Genomic DNA, 22,760 nt, shown 5'->3' with positions numbered 1-22,760 from the left:
GCAAGAGGAGTTTAAAGCAATATTTAGACATCCTTGATGGCTAGAGAGAAAATGATGTCTCTCATTACTGTATCTTGAAAGAAGCTCTTGTAGTAGATAAAACACACACAGAATTAACATTATCCATGAAAAACAAAAAACAAAAACAAAAACAAAACTAAACGTACTAGCGTGGATAAGCTTTTCTTCTGCTTATTTGGAATCAACATAATTGTAAATATATCACTTTCATCTATTCCAAAGTCTGTTTAAACTGTATGGGCACATGATATGTCGCCATTTCTCTCAGCCTTTTATAAGGTTATATATGCAAAGAAAATCCGGGATTGTGTAACAAAAACATTTTTTAAACATTTTCTTTAAACTCTCCCGAACACCCTTAATGGAAGCCTACAGCACTGACCCTGACCTTCAGTTGGCTAAGGTTAAGGACGTGGCGAACGATTTTTTTTTTCTTCTAAAAGGGCGCCAATAGTAAAAGTTTGAGAATCATTGACGTGCACTATCGGGAGGTGGAGAGTGACAGATCTGAAAGACCTATGCGCCTGGCACCCTCAAAGCGCCACTGGTTTGCTACCAGTGCATTAAGTCTAGATAACTACAGGTCTATTATTACATAGTTCAGTGTGTGAATACTCAGTGGCTGTGTTAAAAGGATTAGTTTTCAGCTTCAACAAACAGGCTTGGCTAGCATACTTGAGATTTATGAGCGATCCAGGCTAACTACATCAAGGTAATAGATTCTAGCACAAGCAAGCTTGTAACATTTTTAAAGCTTTTTTTTTTCTTATCGAGTAAACGCAATATACGCACCTGACCCAAATCCACTGACAATTACTTTATTAAAAAAAAAATAGAGTTATAATCGTACACGCTATATATGAGATTTAATTATCGCAGCGTAGGAATACAACCGAGTCATTGATATATATATGTGGGACCAGAAGTAGTGCTTGACTAGTTGAAGCACTCTTACTCATAAGTAAGTTTCACATTCGTTTGATACATTGGAGCAATGTAAGTGATGTACTATTTAGAAAAACCATTTTTTTTACTATTTGTTATATTGTGTTGTGAAAATATTTTAACCAAAATAAATCATCATCATCAAACTCCATTAGAGTGAGGGCCTGAGAGGCTCAAATCCTCTCTAGCAAAAGCCCTGGACAGAAACCCTGCTGTCTTGCGTAGTGCATACATGTCGCCATACAGGTCGAGAATTTCGGGTTTCCCAGACCTGTCGAGACGGAGATCAGCAAGTCTGGGGCAGTCAAAACCAAAATAAATAAATAAATGTATTAATTTAAAATTGGTAGCTAGCCCCAACGAAACGTCTGTGATACCATAAGAGTATAAGTATTTATTTGTAAGATTTTTATGCGTTTACAATAAAATTAATTCAATACGCATACTTCATTCATTTCCTAATTTGGTTTATTTATATGTATCTCATCCCTCGCTGACGTCAAGCTTAGCCCTGAAAGTCAACAGGTTAATGAATTAACAACTTAATAACTCTGCCAAGTCGTTGGTTTTGCTGGCTTTTTTAGGCAACCCATTTCATCCTCTAATGGCACTAGGGAAGAAGGAGGACTTGTATGAATTTGTTCTAGCGTATGAAATAAGAAATGTGCCTCTATCTTTGTCTTTCTTAGTAGGCCTATTTCATTAAGGGGTTAACTCTTTCTCTCCTAACTGACGATACCAACGTTGATTCCACCAGAACGTGTTAAATAATAACAGAGAGAAAGAGTTAATGCGCATCTGTAAATTAGGGCTTAGTTACTTTATTTCTTTGTTTGTCTGGTATTTACCACATTTGTCGCTAGTAATTGTATATGTATCAAGGTTTCATTATATCTCTAGTAGCGTTCAACCTTGAACTCTTCGGAGCCCACCCTGCTTTTTTCTTTCTTTATTTAACTGGTATGGAAGTAAATTATTCATATCAACATTGACCAAGATTTATTTTTGTTTGTTGGCTCTTTTAATTTCCCTAGTCGTTATAAGGGAAACATTGTATACTGTAATGTACTAGTTTAGAGAGTAGGTTAGTTTTGTTAGTTAAATATATTGTGTATAGTTTTAGCGACGGTAAAAGTAATGACGTAGTAAGACAGACTAATGACGTAGTAGACTTAAGCGAACGAGAGACCAACATGGCGTTATGTTAGAAGTAGGTTGTGTTTTGAATAGTAGTTGAATAGTAGTTAGATATAGCGACGTTTTAGAAAGACTGGACGGATTTCCCAGTGGTTAATAAAGTCTCATTTTATAGAACTGAATGTTGTTATCAAGTATATCTATTTTGTAATGTTCTGTGGCTAATGTTAAGTAATTATTGATACATAGTCGAAGTCAGATTAGATTAGCCCACAACAATACTATGAAACACAACTTTTTCGTTCACTTAAGATTTTGTTTTAAGACTAACTGATAATAAAAAAAAAATCTTCAAAAGCATTATCAGTGTTAAAGAAAGTTGGTGATTTAAGGCAGTACAGACTGTCGGACTCACAGTGCCTAAATTGGGGGATAACATAAAGTCAAATTTCTTTATAAAAAAATGAATAATAAAAACATAATAATAGCCAAAATAACATAAAATCATTTTTTAAACAAAAAGAAAGCTTATCTAAAGGGGACGAACCCCGCCCATAAAACTATATCTACCAATAATGTACAAGCTATTTCCCTTATTCTATATAAAACAAAATAATTAATTACCATTAATAATTTTACTAATTGTTTTTCTTTTTATTTATTTTAGTTGTTAGGTACCATCAATAAGTGTTTAAAGTATCGACTTAATCAGAGAATGGGTGAGGCAGAACTAGCGTTAACGATTACTGAGCCATATCCGCGAATACCTACTAAATAGTGTCCGTTGTTGGTATCAAACAAAATTATTTTTTTACCAATAATTTACTAATTGTTTACTTTTTTATTGATTTATATCTTGCCAGTGCCAGTGAATGATTGTGCCAGATTGGGTGTTGGGGAATTAACGTGTACACACTTTTTACCAGACAGACAGAGAGACAGACAGACAGAATGAGGTGATATAAGCATTGTAAGCATTAAAATGAGATTTCCTCATATGATACATTCTTTCCCAAACTCATAAATGTAAAATGCTTTTTCCTTAAACTTATTATTATTTAATAAGGGAAAGAAGGGCCTCCACAGAGATCCCTCCCAAGGGCAAGGCTTTAGTAAATACAAATCCGTCTCTAACAACTAAAACTATTTTATGATAATCATTTTTTAAATTTATTTTATTCTCCTTTTTGTTGTATTTTAATGTTCTATATAATTTTCACTTTTTTTTTTCGTAACCACTTTGCATTTTTGAAATCCTTCTTATCACCATCCAAATTCTTTATCGGTTCCAAAAATCCCTATTTCGATTTTTTTAATGTGGGTGGAAATGGAAGATCTGGATTAGTGTATATGCAATTCAGAAGGAGCATGGGCGTAGACAGAATTTTGTTTTCTTTATCTATATCAATCTAAAAATATAGATATCTGTGTGTGCCTTTGTACGTAATTAATCTTTATCACATTCGGACCCTTCATTCTTTCGAAAGACGTTTATTGTACCATAGACTATGTTCTTTTTGGAGTTAGTGTAAAGGCTTTAGACAAGCGCCCTTGAAAGGCAGGATGTGTAAAAGAGCGCTGCATATTCTCAGGTATCTACAGTGCATTATCCTGCTATTAAAAATGTTAATTCAATAACCAAATCTGCTATTAACTGCTCTTAATTAATAGACACCTACGACTGGTAGAAATTAGTTTTCTAGGATTTTACATGTGATGCTGATAAATGATACTGGTCTGTAGTTTCCAGAGTCTGATTTTTCTCCTTTTTTAAATGCAGGGGTGGCATTAGCTTCTTTTCAGTCCCTTGGCACTCTTGGTCCTGGTTAAGAGATGCCTAAAAAAACTTTTTTGAACACTGATGCTAGCTAATTGCTAAGTTCTTTGAGTAATCTAGCTGGAATACCATCAGGTCCAGATGCTTTATTAGGTTTAATGTTGGCTAATAGTTTTTGGATTCTCTTTTCCTGTACTTCTATATCTCCTATGTTGTCTACTTGGTTTAAATTAAGTAATATGTCTTTGTCTCCTTGGGCTGAGAATGCTGATGCAAGGTATTTGATTAGGATGTTTGCTTTAGTTTCATTATCATTATGTATTATGTTATGTTCATCTTTTAATGGCGCTATGCCTGTTGTTTCCATTTTCTTAGACTTAATGTACGACCATAGATTTTTGTTGTTATCTTTAGATATTACATTGTTTATGTATTCACTCTGCAGCTGTCTGCTTACTTTGTGCGTTAGGTGTTTAATTTGTATATACTTTTTATAAACTCTTTCTGCCTTAGTTTCTTTAAATTTGTAATTTATTTATTTTGTTTAATGTGTATTTAGTTGGTATATGATTTTCTATAATGTTTTTAAGATAGTTTTTTTATGAAATTCCAGAAGTCATGTTTTTCTGATAAGAATGTTTGTTGGAAGTTTAATGCAGCTCGGTGTAGTTGTGTTAGGTTGCATTTGTTCCAGAGTAATATTTTTCTTTTGGGTTTTATATTGGCTACTGCTTCTATCTGACTGTCTATTTTTATGATCTCATGGTCTGATAGACCAGGGATAATATCATAATCTACTACTAATCCAGGTGTGTTGGTTAAGAAGAGATCTTATGTGGTGTTAATCTAGTTGGCTTTTAAATGATTTGATCTAAACTTAGGTTGTGTAAAGTTTCTATGAAAAGCTCATTTATGTCCTTAAGGTTTCGGTGTTTTTCTATGGTTAGTGTTTTCCAATTTATATCTGGTATTTTGAAATAACCCATAATCTAAAAAAAACTACATTTTTATTTGTCTCTTTAAGTGTAGTAAACAGATTACATAGTTCTTGCTTGTATTCTAAGCTAGATATTAGTGGTTTGTAAATACTGCCTATTATTATGGATGTTGAGGGGGTATTAATTTTACAAAATGTTGATTCTATATTTTTTGAGTTAAGTAATCTCTTCTGCAATAAGAGTCTTTTTTTATTGCTAAAAGAAAACCTCCATGATTATTATCCCTATCGTTTCTAAATATTTCTTAATTACCATTAAAAATTTCTGCATTATAAATTTCAGTATGTACCTTTTGTTCCTGCAATTATGTCTAGTTTCTCACATTCTTATAAAATTTCTAAGTGTGCTGCTTTGTTCCTAATGCTTTGAAAATTTATTACTAAGGTTTTAAGGTATTTTGGTATTACTTCTTTAGTAGGTTTGTTTAATGAGGGTGTTGTACTATTTTTTAGCAGATTTAACAGGAGTGGATATGGCTAGTGGTTGCTGAGTTTGGTTTGAGATGGTGTTTAGGATGTTGTATGGGTTAGAAGTGTCTGCATCAAAGGAATCAAACAGTCCTGATGTAAACTGAGGTAACCCACACGGCAAACAGTGCCACGATGTGTCTTTGTTGCCTAAGGCATAATACACAGGTGTACTCATATGGAGACATGATGCGTGGTACCATTTATCACAGGTGTCACATTAAATGGCTTTCTGTTTCAAGTTGCATATTTTTTGCAGATGTTGTATCTATCTTTAGATCTAAGCCTTAGATTTGATTTTGGGGGAGGGGGTGAATCCATCTACGCCAATGGGATGAAATTTATTTTTAAACACAAGCCCCATCGTAAGGTATCCAATTGGATTTTGTTACACTTTTAAAAATAAGTGTACTTAAAAAAGTTAACGCGAAATGGATAAGGGTATATGAATGTATGTTTAAGTTACAAATATTTGAACTCATATAATCATTATTGGTATATATGTATATGCATAATCTAAATACATTCGACTAACTTATAACTTTTGTTGTTTTATTTCAGATAGCAAGAACGCCTAGATATTCTCAAGATGGAACCTGACATGGCTCAACTATTAATTGCTGACAAAGCACTGATTGTGATCTTCATTCTTCTAATCTGTTTGATCAACGGGGCACTCATCATCACCCAAGTCAAGAAACCAATGTTTTATCAGAGCGTCAAGTTAATGATGATTATATCCTTGGCTATAGGAGACATCATCTTTGCACTCTTCCCGTTAGTAGTGCTTGCTAGAGGATTTTTTGAGGCAAATCCAACCTTCATGACCTGCAGGTTAAGCACAAATACCACAACCTACATGTCATTCTTGATTCATTTCGTCTACGGACTTGGTCTTGTGGTACTGGCAGCTGAAGTCTTCCTCAGAAACAGGATTCAAAGTATACACGACAACAACTATAAAATAATTTCTGCAGTTGGTGCGAGTAGCGTCCCTTGGATCTTAGGACTAATTATAATACTTCCGCTTTGCATGTCAAATGTAGATTATGAGAATTACTGCATAAACAGCCAGTCTTTGGAATCCATGTTTGGGGTATCAGTGTTTCTACCGGTCTCACTCTCAATAGTAATCAGTATTGTTCTCAACTGTGTCCATGGTCCTACATTGCAACAGGGACAGGTTATAGGCACTGACCTGCAGCCCATAATTGTGTCTCAACAGACTGTTTCACAGCAAGAAAATTTTCATTATAATCCACTGAACGCAAATCCATATCCACAGAATGCGGCACCCTATCCACCCCATTATCCATATCCAGCAAACCAACAGGTTATGAACCAGTCCTCAACGGTGAACATCAACTTAAACCAGGGAGCCAGCACGATACAAGTGATTCCCATGAATCAACGCGCAGAGGGTCAAAGGTTGCTTTTAATATCCATTCTCTTCGGTTTGATGGTAGTTCCCATTGCAGCAATTACTCTTAGAGCAGCCGATATTTTCTGGGTCGACTCAATGACAAAAACTGTAGTAACACAATTTGTCTTTTGGCTTATGGCGGCACGATCATGCTTAACGCCCCTGATTATGATTGGCTATTCTAATTTGTAATCTGTGCCTATGCGTTTAAACAAGGTATATGTCAAAACAAATAGAAGCACCTACAAAGAACGTAAAGTTCAACCTCTTCTTCATGTATAATAACATTTTTGTTATTTTTTTTTGTTTTCTAAACGCTTGAGTTCGAGAAGCATATAACAATTGGACTTGTTGTCTATTATATAAAATGATATAATTTCACTAGGTTGATTGCCCTAATTATTGTTTGATCTATTTACGTGTGCATTGATTGGATAGATTAAGAAATAGCTGCCAACTTCGATTTATGAATACAATGAGTTAAAGCCTGGAGTAAAAGTTATGGACTAGGAACATGGAGCAGAAGTAGATCTACGTCACATCTCTCTGTGCTTCTCAATGAGAACAGACTTTGTTAAGTTCGATAGCCAAGGTAGAGTGCAAGTTGTTTCGGAGACCCTCTGTTTCCTGCCAATACATATTATCAACCAATCTTAATGTTTAAACACACACTTACAAATTTATTCATAAACATGAAGACTACAATTTGTTTAAACCCCTCCCCCCCTTTTTTTCCCTTTACGTGAATAGGTGTTGTATCTTCAAAAGTTAGAAATACATTTTTTTTTGGTTAAAAGTGTATTTTTTGTTGCATGCTATTAACGCACGCACACACACACACACAGAGAAAGAGAGCGAGAGAGAAGGAGAGAAAAAGAGAGGGAGAGATTATTCTCACAAATCATCAGAAGGAAATATCTGTTCCTGTTTTTCTGTCAAGGGGTGCTACTACACATTGGACAGTTTGTTTTCGTGTTTCGTACTTACCTTTAGAATTGAATTAAATTAGACCATAGTCCGAACTTTTCGCTGGATGTTGGGGTGGGGGGAGGTAGAGGGCAGGTTTTGAATTTTCAACTATTGTCATGACAATCTAGAAAGCATACCACACGACCTTTGAATCATTCTTTAAATATTTAATGGCTTATTAAGAACTAGCCGACCCGCGGCGTAGCATAAGCCGCTATTTGGTGACTGGTGAACACTTCTTTAGAGACACTGTTCTCCAAATGGGGTGGGTTTGAGCAAAAGACTGTGTGCGGATGCCTGAAGGGCGAGGAAGGCGCGGGTGCATAAGGAAGTGGGCAGGATGAGGGTTAGAGATTCAGCGTGCGTGCGTGGTGTTCCGCATGGTTGGGCGACGTAGACATGTTTTTCCCCTTCCTTTTTTTCTGAGCCGCGCTCTCTGTCGCGCGAAAGTTGAGTGAGTTAACAGTAGTCCAACTTGCAGAAATGAAAGAGTTATCTTTCCATGACTTTTTCATCAAGGGTTAGAGAGTCGGCGTCCCGCTCGTAGAGAATAATATATATAGAAGATACTGAACTAGTGAAATATTGACTAAACAAGTGAAACAGTGTTCTATTTTAAATCACATGAGGTTCATAACAATATGTTATTCAATATGTTACTCAATGTTACTCAATATGCTATTCAATATGTTATTCTATAATATTCTATATGTTAAACAACTGCTGTTTTGCTTCTGCTTATTTTGATTATTTTGTTATAAAATATTTTTTTTGCTTGAATTTTATATTATATTATTATATATAACTTTATTTGTTCCCTCTATCTTTTTAACCAAAGCCTATATTTTTCTGGTACAATTTTTATACGCAATTTTACACAACTATTCGTAGTATCCATAGACATAAATAAATATAGACTGGAAGTAGGAAGTTATTTTTATTTGGGGGGAATCAAATATGTTTTATGTACTATATCTATGTGAAAAATAAATGGCGGCAATTGAGCTATAAATTCTAGGACTAACATTTCAGCCAATATATAATTATGATCTTTAGTTTTAAAAAGTACAAAACTGCCATATTCCCAATATTTTGCTTCTGTTTCATAATCATAGACATAGGCAAATATATATATAGGTTTGTGATGTGGATCTATGTTTGTTGACATGGCTTCTTTATTAATGTATGGCGGTCGTTTTATCGATTCAAATTGTTAGAATTAGTTTTTAGTCAAAGAAAATGAAAGGAATGGGAATGACAGAAAGACAGTGTGAGCTAATAAAAATGGAGCTCAGGTGTATTGTTTTGTAATAAATAATCGTTTAATAGCTTTTCAGGTACTGCTAGTTAGAATGCTATTTAATATTATAATGCAGTTTGTAATAATTATAATTCATTGTGTTATATATTTGTATTTATATTTATTTGTAAAGAATTCAGTTACTCTGTAATATTAGATATAATTTTAGGTCTTTCTGTGTTGCAAATATATTGCACTATTATTTCATTCCTAGCAGTAGATTATGTAGTTTATTGAATGATATTAAAGAGCTTTCATATATATATTAATGCTTCTGTACTTGTTATTTCATAATAATAATAATAATCTTTATTATCCAGGAGGAAAAGCATTTACATTTACAATGTGAGAAAAGTATATATTTTTAGTAGCAGGATAAAAGAGCTCTTAACATTATACTCTAAAAAATGTATTACACTTGCTTATAGCTATAAAAATATTTGATAAGATCTTTTGGAGAAAATAATTTTAAGACAAAACTTGAGATTCTGTAAATCACTAAGGGCAAAATATTACACAATTCCATTAAAGAGATTGTAATGTAGGCTTATATACTTGAATAGGACTGTTGCATTTCAGCATGTCTGCTACTAATAGTGTCTGGTCAGCAGATGTGAAGGATTTTAAAATTAAAAAAAAAGTGCTTTTCTTCTTCGCTCTCATTTTACATGTTGGATTGTTCAGATCAGTAATCCTATATCTGAGATGAACTGCGCAGTGGTTTCCAGATTAGAAGTTGCTTTGAAGGACATTCTCAGGTGAAAAAAAAGCCTTTTTTTTGCTGACGAATCTCTTGAAATATATGGAGTAGACTCTTGCTTATGTTGGTTACTGAACTCCACTGTCTCTAAGAACCAGTTATCCAATAATTGTGTGCTAGTAATTTTGTTATTATAATCTTGTTTAGTAGCCTACTAGCCCGATTTTGCATTTAGTGTGATGTCATAGGCAAAATTCAAGTTAAAGCTGAATACATCTATTAACGGATTTTCTCCAAATAAGCTACAATGAAAACATTTTATAACAAAAGATAATCAGAATGCTCGCCTGACAAAGATTTGGTAGGCACGATTAGAGATATAATAATACAGAAGGGGTTTTATCAATTATATAGGTTATGGCTGAAAAAAAACAAAACTATAAATACTTTTAATTTTACAATGCTCATAATTGCTGTATAACTCATACAAACTTATCTTTTCCCAAATGTTTCCCAAAATAATTTTTACTTTATCGTCCAGTCTATATATATATATGTCTATGGTAGTATCTAACAAAAGATGAATTAATAAAACAAAAAAGCACCATCGCTTTGAAACTTGTGAGATGAGTTTGTATTTTTAAAGTCCTATGATCAACATATCTCACTCTTCATTCCGCCAATATCTTAAAACCTTATAATTTTACAATGCAGTAGAAAGTTAATTTTAAAAAAGTAAAGGTCTCCCTTCAGAACATGCGAGTTATGTGGCAGATGATGTAAAGGTAATCTGTTTCTGTGGCTTAAGGTTAACGAGGGTGTCATTGGCCATCACATCGACTAACCGCCTTTACTTTTCCTCAACTAATGTCAGTTATTCATTTAGAGCTGGGACTCAGAGGCGTCCTAGAAGGACATAAATCAAAATCCCAGTTTTTTTTTTACCAGGACTCAAACCCGGAACCTTAAGTTTGAAAGCCAAGCGCTTTACCATTCGGCCACCTCGCATCACAGAATATCAATGCAAAGCATATTACGCTTAGATGAGTAACTGCTTTTTTTAAAGATAAATAAGTAGGATTATTGCTATTCTTCCTGGATCTATAAGTGACTTTGGACCAATCGCCTATGTGACCATCTGAAGGAGAGGTATTTGAAAATTTCCTTGATGCATTTGTGCACCATCTGAAGGAAGAGGTATTTGAAAATTTCCCTGATGCCTTTTTGCACCATCTGAAGGAAGAGGTATTTGAAAATTTCCCTGATGCCTTTGTGCACCATCTGAAGGAAGAGGTATTTGAAAATTTCCCTGATGCCTTTGTGCACCATCTGAAGGAAGAGGTATTTAAACATTTCCCTGATGCCTTTGTGCACCATCTAAATGACAAGTTATTAGATTGAAAGTTTCCCTGATGACTTTGTGTTATGATTTAAGTCAGATGTAAACGCCAGTAGAAGGAATTCCCAAAACGTTTGATAACACATGGTGCAGGGGCTCCGCCCAGGACCTGCTGGAGGAGCTTAAAGCAATCTCCAGACACCCTTTATGGCCAGAGGGAAAATGATCTCTCTCACTACTGTGTCTTAAAAGAAACTCTTGTAGAAGATAGATTATAAATATATTACTTTCACCTATTCCTAAATCTGTTTGACCGTAGGGGGCTGCATATATGATCCGTCGATCGTCTATTTCTCCAATTCCTCTCTGTATTTTGCCTTGTAGAGAAAATCTGGGAGATTGTGTCACAACTGAATGGGTTTTTTTATTATTACATTCTTAAAATTCCTCGGACCCACACAGTGGTAGCCAGTTTTCAGCACTGATCCAGACCTTTAGTAAGCTAAGGTTGAGGAAGTGACGAACGATTTTTTTTTCGTCTAAAAGGGCACCACCAGTAAACGTTTGAGAAACATTGACGTACACTATCGGGAGGTGGTAATTAAGAGACTTACTGCTCTGTGCGCCAGCCTGGAACCCTCAACACGCCAATGGTTTCCACCATTTGTTACGGTTGCAGTAAGCCTAGATAACTACAGGTCTATTTCTATATAGTTCAGTGTATAAATACCCAGTGACTGTGTTAAAAGGATTAGTCTTTAGCCTCAACAAACCAATAGGTTTGGCTACTATACTTTAGATTTATGAGCGATCCAAGGTTAATTAACTCTTTCTCTCCGTAATTATTTACCAGATTATGGAGGTATCAACCCTTGTATCGTCAGTTAGGAGAGAAAGAGTTAGGTACATCCAGGAAGTAGATTCTAGAATAAGGAAGCTTGTAATATTTTTATGTTTTTTTTTCTTATCGAGCAAACGCAATATATGCACCTGGGAGAAGTCCACCGACAATTACTTTATTTAAAAAATAGAGTTATTATCGTATACGCTATATGAGATCGATTAAATTATAGCAGAGTATGAATACAACCAAGTTATTAATATATATGTGAGACCAGAAGTAGTGCCTGCTTAGTTGAATCGCTCCTTAGTCTCACAATTCCTGGATACATTGGTGCAAGGTAAGTGATATACTATTAAGCAAGCCATTTTATTTCATGTTTTTAGCGGCCCCCGAAAGGGGAAAAGACGCTATTAGTTTTGTGCAAATTGTCTGTCCGTCTGTCCGTCTGTCCGTCCGTCCCATTTAGATCTCGTAAACTAGAAGAGATATTGAAAATCCGACTTCACAATATTTTAGACCATTCAAAGTTCTGATGCAACGGCTACATTTTTTTCCTGAAAGCGAAAATTCTAATTTTTAAAATTAATTATGCAAGCAGTTTTTTATAAGAAAAAGCTAATTAGTATGCATTATATGTTAGACCTAATTTAAAACGAATAGTAATCTTATAAACATCATTTTCGTGAACATTTTTTATATATGGCGGAAATTTTTTTTTTTTTTTTTTTTTTGAGGATTCGAATATGAGATTGAGCCTTTTCAAAACAATTAACTTATTTAGTTCGAACCGAGGGTCCCGGGTTCGAATCCTGGTGAAGACTGGGATTTTCAACTTCTGAGTCTACCCAGCTCTAATGGGTACCTCACATTAGTTGGGGAAAAGTATAGGCGGTTGGTCGTTGTGCTGGCTACATGACACCCTCGTTAACCGTAGGCCACAAAAACAGATGAACTTTACATCATCTGCCCTATAGACCACAAACTAGTTAGGCCAGGTTCACATCTAACTTCACATTCACTTTCACGTATCCTTTGATCTGCGGGACGGTTGGGGCACTACACAAGATCTGTTAACCTTCTTTCTCCATTCTTATCTCTCATTTGTCTTTGATATAATTTCATTCGGATTTTCTTTCTGAAAATATTGAAGCCTACCTGGGTGGAGCACTGGTCGTGCGGTTTGCGCGCTGGACTGTCGTTCGGATTTATCGACGATCGAAGGTTCAAACCCTGCCTGCTCCCATCCCCCGTCGTCCTGCGGGAGGTTTGGACTAGGAAGTAAACTATCTTCAACTCTGAAGGATTATCCGAATTATGTAAAACATTTTACTTCGGGGGCCGATTTTGAGTTTGTGTTTCCACACAAACTGTCTTTTGTAACCTTGTTTTTTATTGTGTTGTGAAAATAATTTAAACCAAAATAAATAAATAAATAAAATAAATTAGTTGACTACAATTTGTAGTTAACCACAATGAGACGTCTGTGGTACCATAAAAAATAAAGATGCTTTTTGTGTAGGATTTCTATGCATTTTAATAAAATTAATTCAATATGCATACTTCATTCATTTCTTTCCTAGGTATATTTTTATGTATTTCATCTCTTCTCAGAGTTAACAGTTTTGTCTTATATAATAGTGACGTTACTTCAAAATGTGTCAATCTAGTTCAGGGGTTCTCAACCTGTGGGTCACGACCCCCTTGGGGTAGATTGACGATTTGCGAGGGGTCTCATAAGACTATCGATAAATGGATTCTTATTATCAATTCTTCTATTTCTGTGTAAGTGTGGGTGGGTGGGGTAGCGGAAGAGTGGGGGGGGGGGGTTGTAAAAAGGGGTCACCGAGCTTAAAAGGTTGAGAACCGCTGATCTAGTTAGACAAGTTAATTAATTAACGACTTAAACACTCTGCCAAGTCGTTGGTTTTGCTGGCTGATTGAGGGAAACACATTACATTCTCTAATGGCCCTAAGGAAGAAGAAACATTTGTACGCATTTGTTCTAGCATATGGGATAAGAAACTTACCTCTATCTCAGTGTTTTACTTAATATTTAATTATGGGTTTATGCTGCATCTGTAAATTAGGGCTTAGTTAATTTATTCTTTGTTTGTCTGGTATCTACCACATTTGTCGCTAGTAATTTTATATGTATCAAGGTTTCGTTATATCTCTAGTAGCGTTCCAATTTGAACTATTCGGAGCCCACCCTGCTTTTTTTTCTTTATTTAACTGGTATGGAAGTAAATTATTCATAACAACCATGACCAAGATTTTTGTTTTGTTGGCTCTTTTAATTTTCATAGTCGTTATAAGGGAAACAATACTGCACACTAAACTCAACTTGTTCGTTCACTAAAGATTTTGTTTTATGACTAAGTGATAATTAAAAAATTGCTCAAAAGCATTCTTAGTGCTAAAGAAAGTTGGTGATTAAAGGCACTATTGGACTAAATTGGGGGATACCATAAAGTCAAATTTCTTTATAAAAAAATGAATAATAAAAACATAATAAAAACCAAAATAAAATACAATCATTTCTTAAAGAAAAGAAAGCTTATCTAAAGGGGACGAACTCTAATTAGAACATAATATCTACTAATATTGTACAAGCTATTTCCCTTATTCGATATAAAACAAAATAATTAATTACCATTAATAATTTTACTAATTGTTTTTCTTTTTCTGTATATTTTGTTAGGTACAATAAATAAGTGTTTGAAGTATAGTAGTGGACCTAAGACTGTTCCTTGAGGTACGCCTGAGTTTACTGTTATTGGTGTTGATTTAGAGCCATTTATTATTACAGTTTGTTCTCTCCCTATCAGAAAATCCTTAATCCACTGATGCAATGGACCATCAACACCAAAATATTTTAATTTTTTAAGTAAACTATGGTGGTGAACTTTGTCAAAAGCTTTAGAAAAATCTAGTAAAATAGCATCTATTTCCTCACTGTTATCTAAACCATTTAAAAAATCATCAATTAGTCCTATTAGTTGTGTTTCACATGATCTATATTTCTTAAAGCCATGTTGGTATGGGGTGAGGACATTATGTTTGTCTAAGTGGTTTATGATGTTGCTACATATTATGTGTTCTAGGATTTTACATGTGATGCTGATAAATGATACTGGTCTGTAGTTTCCTGAGTCAGATCTTTTTCCATTTTTAAATACAGTGGTGACATTAGCTTCTTTCCAGTCCTTTGGTACTCTGCCCTGGTTAAGAGATGTCTGAAAAACTATTTTGAACACTGATGCTAGCTAATTGCTAAGTTCTTTGAGTAATCTAGCTGGAATACCATCAGGTCCAGATGCTTTATTCGGTTTGGTGTTGGCTAAAAGTTTTTGGATTCCCTTTTCTTGTACTTCTATATCTTCTATGTTGTTTACTTGGTTTAAATTAAGTAATATGTCTTTGTCTCCTGGGGCTGAGAATGCTGATGCAAAGTATTTGTTCAGAATGTTTGCTTCAGTTTCATTATCATTATGTATTATGTTATGTTCATCTTTTAATGGCGCTAAGCCTGTTGTTTCCATTTTCTTAGACTTAATGAACGACCATAGGTTTTTGTTGTTATCTTTAGATATTACATTGTTTATGTATTCACTCTGCAGCTGTCTGCTTACTTTGTGCGTTAGGTGTTTAATTTTTATGTACTTTTTATAAACTCATTCTGCCTTAGTTTCTTTAAATTTTTAATTTATTTATTTTGTTTAATGTGTATTTAGTTGGTATATGATTTTCTATAATGTTTTTAAGATGGTTTTTAATGAAATTCCAGAAGTCATCGACTGGTTGGTTAATGTCTTTTTCTAATAAGAATGTTTGTTGAAAGTTTAATGCAGCTTGGTGTAGTTGTGTTAGGTTGCATTTATTCCAGAGTAAGATTTTTCTTTTGGGTTTTATATTGGCTACTGCTTCTATCTGACTGTGTATATTTATGATCTCATGGTCTGATAGACCAAGGATAATATCATAATCTACTACTAATCCAGGTGTGTTGGTTAAGAAGAGATCCTATGTGTTGTTTAATCTAGTTGGCTTGTTAATGATTTGATCTAAACTTAGGTTGTGTAAAGTTTCTATGAAAAGCTCATTTATGTTATTTAGGTTTTGGTGTTTATCTATGGTTAGTGTTTTCCAATTTATATCTGGTATTCTGAAATTACCCATAATCTAAAAACAACCTACATTTTTATTTGTCTCTTTAAGTGGAGTTAACTGATTACATAGTTCTTGCATGTACTCTAAACTAGAATTTGGTGGCCTGTAAATACTGCCTATTATCAGGGATGTTGAGGTGGTGTTGATTTTACAAAATGTTAATTCTATACTTTTTGAGCTAGGTAAGGTAATTTCTTCTGCAATAACAGTGTTTTTTTATTGCTAAAAGAAAACCTCCATGATTATCATCCCTATCGTTTCTAAATATTTCTTAATTACCATTAAAAATTTCTGCATTATAAATTTCAGAATGTAGCTTTTGTTCCTGCAATTATATCTGGTTTCTCACATTCTAATAAAATTTCTAACTGTGCTGCTTTGTTTCTAATGTTCCATTGAAAATTTATTACTTAGGATTTAAGGTATTTCGGTATTACTTTAGTAGGTTTGTTAAAGGAGGGTGTTGTATTATTTTTTAGCAGACTTAAAAGGAGTGGATCTGGCTAGTGGTTGATGAGTTTGGTTTGGGATGGTGTTTAGGATGTTGTATGGGTTAGAAGTGTCTGCCTCAAAGGAATTAAACATTCCTGATGTAAACGGAGGTAACCAGCACGGTAGCCAGTGCCATGATGCGTCTTTGTTGCCTAAGGCATAATACACAAGTGTATTCATATGGAGACATGATGCGTGGTACCATTTATCACAGGTGTCACATTAAATGGCTTTCTGTTTCAAGTTGCATATTTTTTGCAGATGTTGTATCTATCTTTAGATCTAAGCCTTAGATTTGATTTTGGGGGAGGGGGTGAATCCATCTACGCCAATGGGATGAAATTTATTTTCGAACAGAAGCCCCATTGTAAGGTATCCAATTGGATTTTGTTACACTTTTAAAAATAAGTGTACTTATAAAATTATAACAGGCATTGTGTACAGATATATGAATGTATGTTTAAGTTACAAATATTTAAACTCATATATTCATTATTGGTATATATGTATCTGCATAATTTCAGTACTTTAGACTAACTTATATTTTGTTGTTTTATTTCAGATAGGAAGAACGCCTAGATATTCTCAAGATGGAACCTGATAAGGTTCAACTATTAATTGCTGAAAAAGCGCTGACAGTGACCTTCATACTTCTAATATGTTTCATCAATTGGGCACTCATCATCACCCAAGTCAAGAAACCAATGTTCTATCAGAGCGTCAAGCTGATGATGATTATATCCTTGGCTATAGGAGACATCATCTTTGCACTCTTCCCGTTAGTAGTGCATGCTAGACAATATTTTGAGGCAGATAAAACCTTCATGACCTGCACATTATTAACCAATACCACAACCTACATGTCCTACTTGATTCATTTCGTCTACGGACTTGGTCTTGTGATACTGGCAGTAGAAGTCTTCCTCAGAAACAGGATTCAAAGTATCCATGACAACCGCTATAAAATAATTTCTGCAGTTGGTGCGAGTAGCGTCCCTTGGATCTTAGGACTAATTATAATACTTCCGCTTTGCATGTCAAATGTAGATTATGAGAATCAGTGCATAAACAGCCAGTCTTTGGAATCCATGTTTGGGGTATCAGTGTTTCTACCAGTTTCACTCTCAATAGTAATCAGTATTGATCTTAACTGTTTATATGGTCCTACATTGCAACAGAGACAGATTACAGACACCGACCTGCAGCCCATAATTGTGTCTCAACAGACTGTTGCACAGCAAGAAAATTTTCATTATAATCCACTGAACTCAAATCCATATCCACAGAATGCAGTATCCTATCCATATCCAGCAAACCAACAGGTTATGAACCAGTCCTCAACGGTGAACATCAACTTAAACCAGGGAGTCAGCACAATACAAGTGACTCCCATGAATCAACGCATAGAGGGTCAAAGGTTAATTCTAATATCTATCATCTTCGGTTTGATGGTAGTTCCCTTTGCATCAGTCGCTCTTAGAGCAGACGATATTGTCTGGCCGGACTCAATGACAAAAACTGTAGTAACACAATTTGTCTTTTGGCTTATGGCGGCACGATCATGCTTAACGCCCCTGATTATGATTGGCTATTCTAATTTGTAATCTGTGCCTATGTGTTTAAACAAGGTATATGTCAAAACAAATAGAAGCACCTACAAAAGACCTGAAGTCCAACCTCTTCTTCAATGTATAATAACATTTTTGTTATTTTTTTTTTTTGTTTTCTAAACGCTTGAGTTCGAGAAGCATATAACAATTGGACTTGTTGTCTATAATATAAAATGATATAATTTCACAAGGTTGATTGCCTTAATTATTGTTTGATCTATTTACGTGTGCATTGATTGGATAGATTAAAAGATAGCTGCCAACTTCGATTTATGAATACAATGAGTTAAAGCATGGAGTAAAAGTTATGGACTAGGGACATGGAGCAGAAGTAGATCTACGTCACATCTCTCTGTGCTTCTCAATGAGAACAGACTTTGTTAAGTTCGATAGCCAAGGTAGAGTGCAAGTTGTTTCGGAGACCCTCTGTTTCCTGCCAATACATATTATCAACCAATCTTAATGTTTAAACACACACTTACAAATTTATTCATAAACATGAAGACTACAATTTGTTTACCCCCCCCCCCTTTTTTTTTCCCCATACGTGTCATGGGCGTAGCAGGATTTTTTTCGGGGAGGGTTTTGGGGGGGGATTCCCCCCCCCCCGTCTCCCTCTTCTTCCGCGGTAAAAAATTATATATATATATATATATATATATATATATTTATATGTGTGTGTGTGTGTGTGTGTACATAATTAATCTTTATTACATTCTGACCCTTTCGGAAGACGTTTATTGTGACCTAAAATTGGTTCTTCCTGGAATTAGTGGAAATCTTGTAAACTAGCAAGGGGGTCTGAGGGAGCTCGCTGTGCTCCCCCAGCGCGGGGGGAGCCCCGCCGCCTAGCACTAATTCTGGTATTGAAAGCCAACAAAATGCATATTCTGAGGTATCTACAGTGCATTATCTTGCTATTAAAAACCTAATGTGCTATTCTTACTGACTTAGACCCTCTCGCGCCGTTCGGGGCATTTTCCGGCAAGCTGTTTTCGCAACTCTTATTATGCGTAATTCATTTTGTCGGAGAAATTGTCACAACGTTACTAAGGGTTCGACTCCCAGTTCAGCATATGATTTATTTGATTTAGACCCTGTCTCTATAACTGACTCCTAAAATCTGTAGATGCCATCTTTGTTGAGCCACATTTAGTGTTTTTCAATTTTGGCAGATGACTATTCACACTTTATTAATGGAGCCCCGCCACTGGTAGAAATTTGTAACCTCTCTGGACTACGCTCTTGGAATTACATGCCTGTATTTCGCTTTAGATTTTATATTGAAAAGGAAAGTTTTATTGTCAAAATCATCTGTTGAGGGGTTTTAAAATAAAAAAATCTCTGGAGTTTTTTTTTTTTTTAAATTCAAAAATCAATTTAGCTATGGTCATAGAATTTGGTGACTGTAGTTTGCTTTAAAATAATATTGAAGAGAGAGGTTTTCAATTAAAAACGCTCTGTAGAGGAATTTTAAACTCAAAACCATCTGAAAGGGTTTTTAATTTTTTAAAAAGCCATCTGGAGGAGGGGTATTTAAACTCAAAACACCTCATTAGTTTAGCTAGGCTCAAAGAATTTTAGTGTGCAACTCGCTTATTATTTTGAAGAGGTATTTTTTAGCATCAAAACACTCTGAAGGGGGATTTAAACTCAAACCCCCCTTTGGTTACGCTCATAGCATTTTGAGTACGTAATTTGCTTTTTTTTTTGTTTTTTAGTATTAAAGAGTTATTTTTCAGCTTCAAACCCCGCTGGCAGGGGGTTTTAAACTCATATTCCCTTTGGCTACGCTCATAGATTTTATAGTGTGTAATTTTCTTTGTTTTTATATTGAAGAGGTACATTTTAGCTTCAAACCCCAGCTGGAGGGGGTGGGGGTTAAACTCAAAACCCCTTTGGCTACGCTCATAGATTTTTGAGAGTGTAATTTTATTTTTTTAAATTGAGATGGGGTTTATCGTAATTTTTGGAGGCGGTTTTAAAGTCAAAATCTTCCTTAGCTGTTTTCTTGGAATTTGGGGATTGTCGTTTGCATTTTTTTTAGTTTTGTTGATAGAAGAGGAGGATTTAACTGCAAAACCCCTGGTAGGGGGTTTTAAACTCAAAACACCTGTAGGGGGTTTTAAACTCAAAACCCCATGGTAGAGGGATTTTTATCTCAAAATCCCCTGATAGTTTTTTTTACTCAAAACCCTCTGGTAGGGGGTTTTAAACTCAAAACCTCCTGGTAGAGGGTTTTTAACTCAAAACCCCCTGGTAGAGGGTTTTTAACTCAAAACCCATTCGGCTGTGCTGTGGTAAGTGATGAGCTAGTATTACAATCTCACCTAAAATAAACAAAATGAAAGCAAAAAATCAGTCACTGAATTCCGTCCCCACCCCTGCTATTAACGCACGCACACACACACACACACACAGAGAAAGAGAGAGAGAGAGCGAGCGAAAGAGAAGGAGAGAAAAAGAGAGAGAGAGATTATTCTCACAAACCATCAGAAGGAAATATCTGTTCCTGTTTTTCTGTCAAGGGACGCTACTACACATTGGACAGTTTGTTTTCGTGTGTCGTACTTACCTTTAGAATTGAATTAAATTAGACCATAGTCCGAACATTCCGCTGGATGTTGGGGGGGGGGAGGTAGAGAGAAGGTTATAAATTTGCAACCATTGTCATGACAATCTAGAAAGCATACCACACGACCTTTGAATCATTCTATAAATATTTAATGGTTTATTAAGAACTAGCCTACCCGCGGCATAGCATAAGCCGCCATTTAGTGACTGGGGAACACTTCCTTAGAGACACTGTTCTCCAAATGGGGTGGGTTTGAGGAAACGACTGTGTGCGGATTGTTGAGAGTCGGCGTCCCGCACGTAGATAATTATATATATATAGAATATACTGAACAAGTGAAATCTTGACTAAACAAGTGAAACAGTGTTCTATTTCAAATCACATGAGTTTCACAACAATATGTTACTCAATATGTTACTCAATGTTACTCAAATAAGCTATTCAATATGTTATTTTATATGTTAAACAACTGCTGTTTTGGTTCTGCTTATTTTGATTATTTTATTATAAATTGCTTGAATTATATATTATATTATTATATATAACTTTTTTTTTGTTCTTGCTATCTTTTTACCAAAGCCTATATTTTTCTGGTACAATTTGTATACACAATTTTACACAATTATTCGTAGTATCTAACAAAAGATGAATTAATAAAAAAAATAGCACCATTGCTATGAAACTTGTGAGATGAGTTTGTATTTTTAAAGTCCTATGATCAACATATCTCACTCTTCATTCCTCCAATATCTGGTCACTTTATAATTTTACAATGCCGTAGAAAGTTAATTTAAAAAAAGTAAAGGTCTCCCTTCAGAACATGCGAGTTATGTGGCAGATGATGTAAAGGTAATCTGTTTCTGTGGCTTAAGGTTAACGAGGGTGTCATGTGGCCATCACATCGACTAACCGCCTTTACTTTTCCTCAACTAATGTCAGTTATTCATTTAGAGCTGGGACGCAGAGGCGTCCTAGAAGGACATAAATCAAAATCCCAGTTTTTTTTTTCACCAGGACTCAAACTCGGAAACTTCAGTTCAAAAGCCAAGCGCTTTACCATTCGGCCACCTCGCCTCACAAAATATCAATGCAAAGCATATTACGCTTAGATGAGTAACTGGTTTTTTTTAAATAAATAAGTGGGATTATTGCTATTCTTCCTGGATCTAGGAGTGACTTTGGATCAATCGCCTATGTGACCATCTGAAGGACGAGGTATTTGAAAGTTTCCATGATGCCCTTGTGCCCCATCTGAAGGAAGAGGTATTTGAAAGTTTCCCTGATGCCTTTGTGCACCATCTAAATGACGAGGTATTTGAAAATTTCCTTGATGCCTTTGTGCCCCATCTGAAGGAAGAGATATTTGAAAATTTCCCTGATGCCTTTGTGCCCCATCTGAAGGAAGAGGTATTTGAAAATTTCCCTGAGGCTTTTGTGCCCCATCTGAAGGAGGAGGTATTTGAAAATTTCCCTGATGCCTTTGTGCCCCATCTGAAGGAAGAGATATTTGAAAATTTCCCTGATGCCTTTGTGCCCCATCTGAAGGAAGAGGTATTTGAAAGTTTCCCTGATGCCTTTGTGCACCATCTAAAGGAAGAGGTATTTGAAAATTTCCCTGAGGCTTTTGTGCCCCATCTGAAGGAGGAGGTATTTGAAAATTTCCCTGATGCCTTTGTGCCCCATCTGAAGGAAGAGATATTTGAAAATTTCCCTGATGCCTTTGTGCCCCATCTGAAGGAAGAGGTATTTGAAAGTTTCCCTGATGCCTTTGTGCACCATCTGAATGACAAGTTATTAGATTGAAAGTTTCCCTGATATCTTTGTGTTATGATTTAATTCAGTCAGTAGAATGAATTCCCAAAACGTTTGATAACACTTGGTGAAGGGGCTCCGCCCAGGACCCGCTGGAGGAGCTTAAAGCAATCTCCAGACATCCTTGATGGCTAGAAGGAAAATGATCTCTCTCACTACTGTGTCTTGAAAGAACCTCTTG

The 22,760-nt window shown here is 35.2% G+C and overlaps 1 protein-coding gene across 6 annotated transcripts; it reads left to right on the top strand.

Annotated features, from left to right (window-relative positions):
- Nucleotides 1–499: 499 nt before the first annotated feature.
- Nucleotides 500–21,037, top strand: LOC106068279 (uncharacterized). 6 transcript variants are annotated; one of them, XM_056042752.1, is made up of 3 exons: nt 529–733; nt 2,967–3,073; nt 5,907–9,300. In XM_056042752.1, the coding sequence occupies exon 3, from the start codon at nt 5,935–5,937 to the stop codon at nt 6,958–6,960; it is 1,026 nt and encodes a 341-aa protein (XP_055898727.1). In that variant the 5' UTR covers nt 529–733; nt 2,967–3,073; nt 5,907–5,934; the 3' UTR covers nt 6,961–9,300. The 6 variants fall into 6 exon arrangements, with proteins under 6 accessions (XP_055898728.1, XP_055898727.1, XP_055898726.1 ...); XM_056042757.1 differs by lacking the exons at nt 529–733; nt 5,907–9,300 and adding exons at nt 770–1,017; nt 17,145–21,037 and having other exon boundaries at nt 2,967–3,059; XM_056042753.1 differs by lacking the exons at nt 2,967–3,073; nt 5,907–9,300 and adding an exon at nt 17,145–21,037 and having other exon boundaries at nt 500–733.
- Nucleotides 21,038–22,760: the final 1,723 nt, after the last annotated feature.

This window comes from Biomphalaria glabrata, chromosome 9 (assembly GCF_947242115.1).
Source record: "Biomphalaria glabrata chromosome 9, xgBioGlab47.1, whole genome shotgun sequence".
Lineage (NCBI taxonomy): Eukaryota > Metazoa > Mollusca > Gastropoda > Planorbidae > Biomphalaria > Biomphalaria glabrata.
The sequence above is the reverse complement of the archived record's forward strand: the minus strand, read 5'-3'. Positions and strand labels throughout refer to the sequence as shown.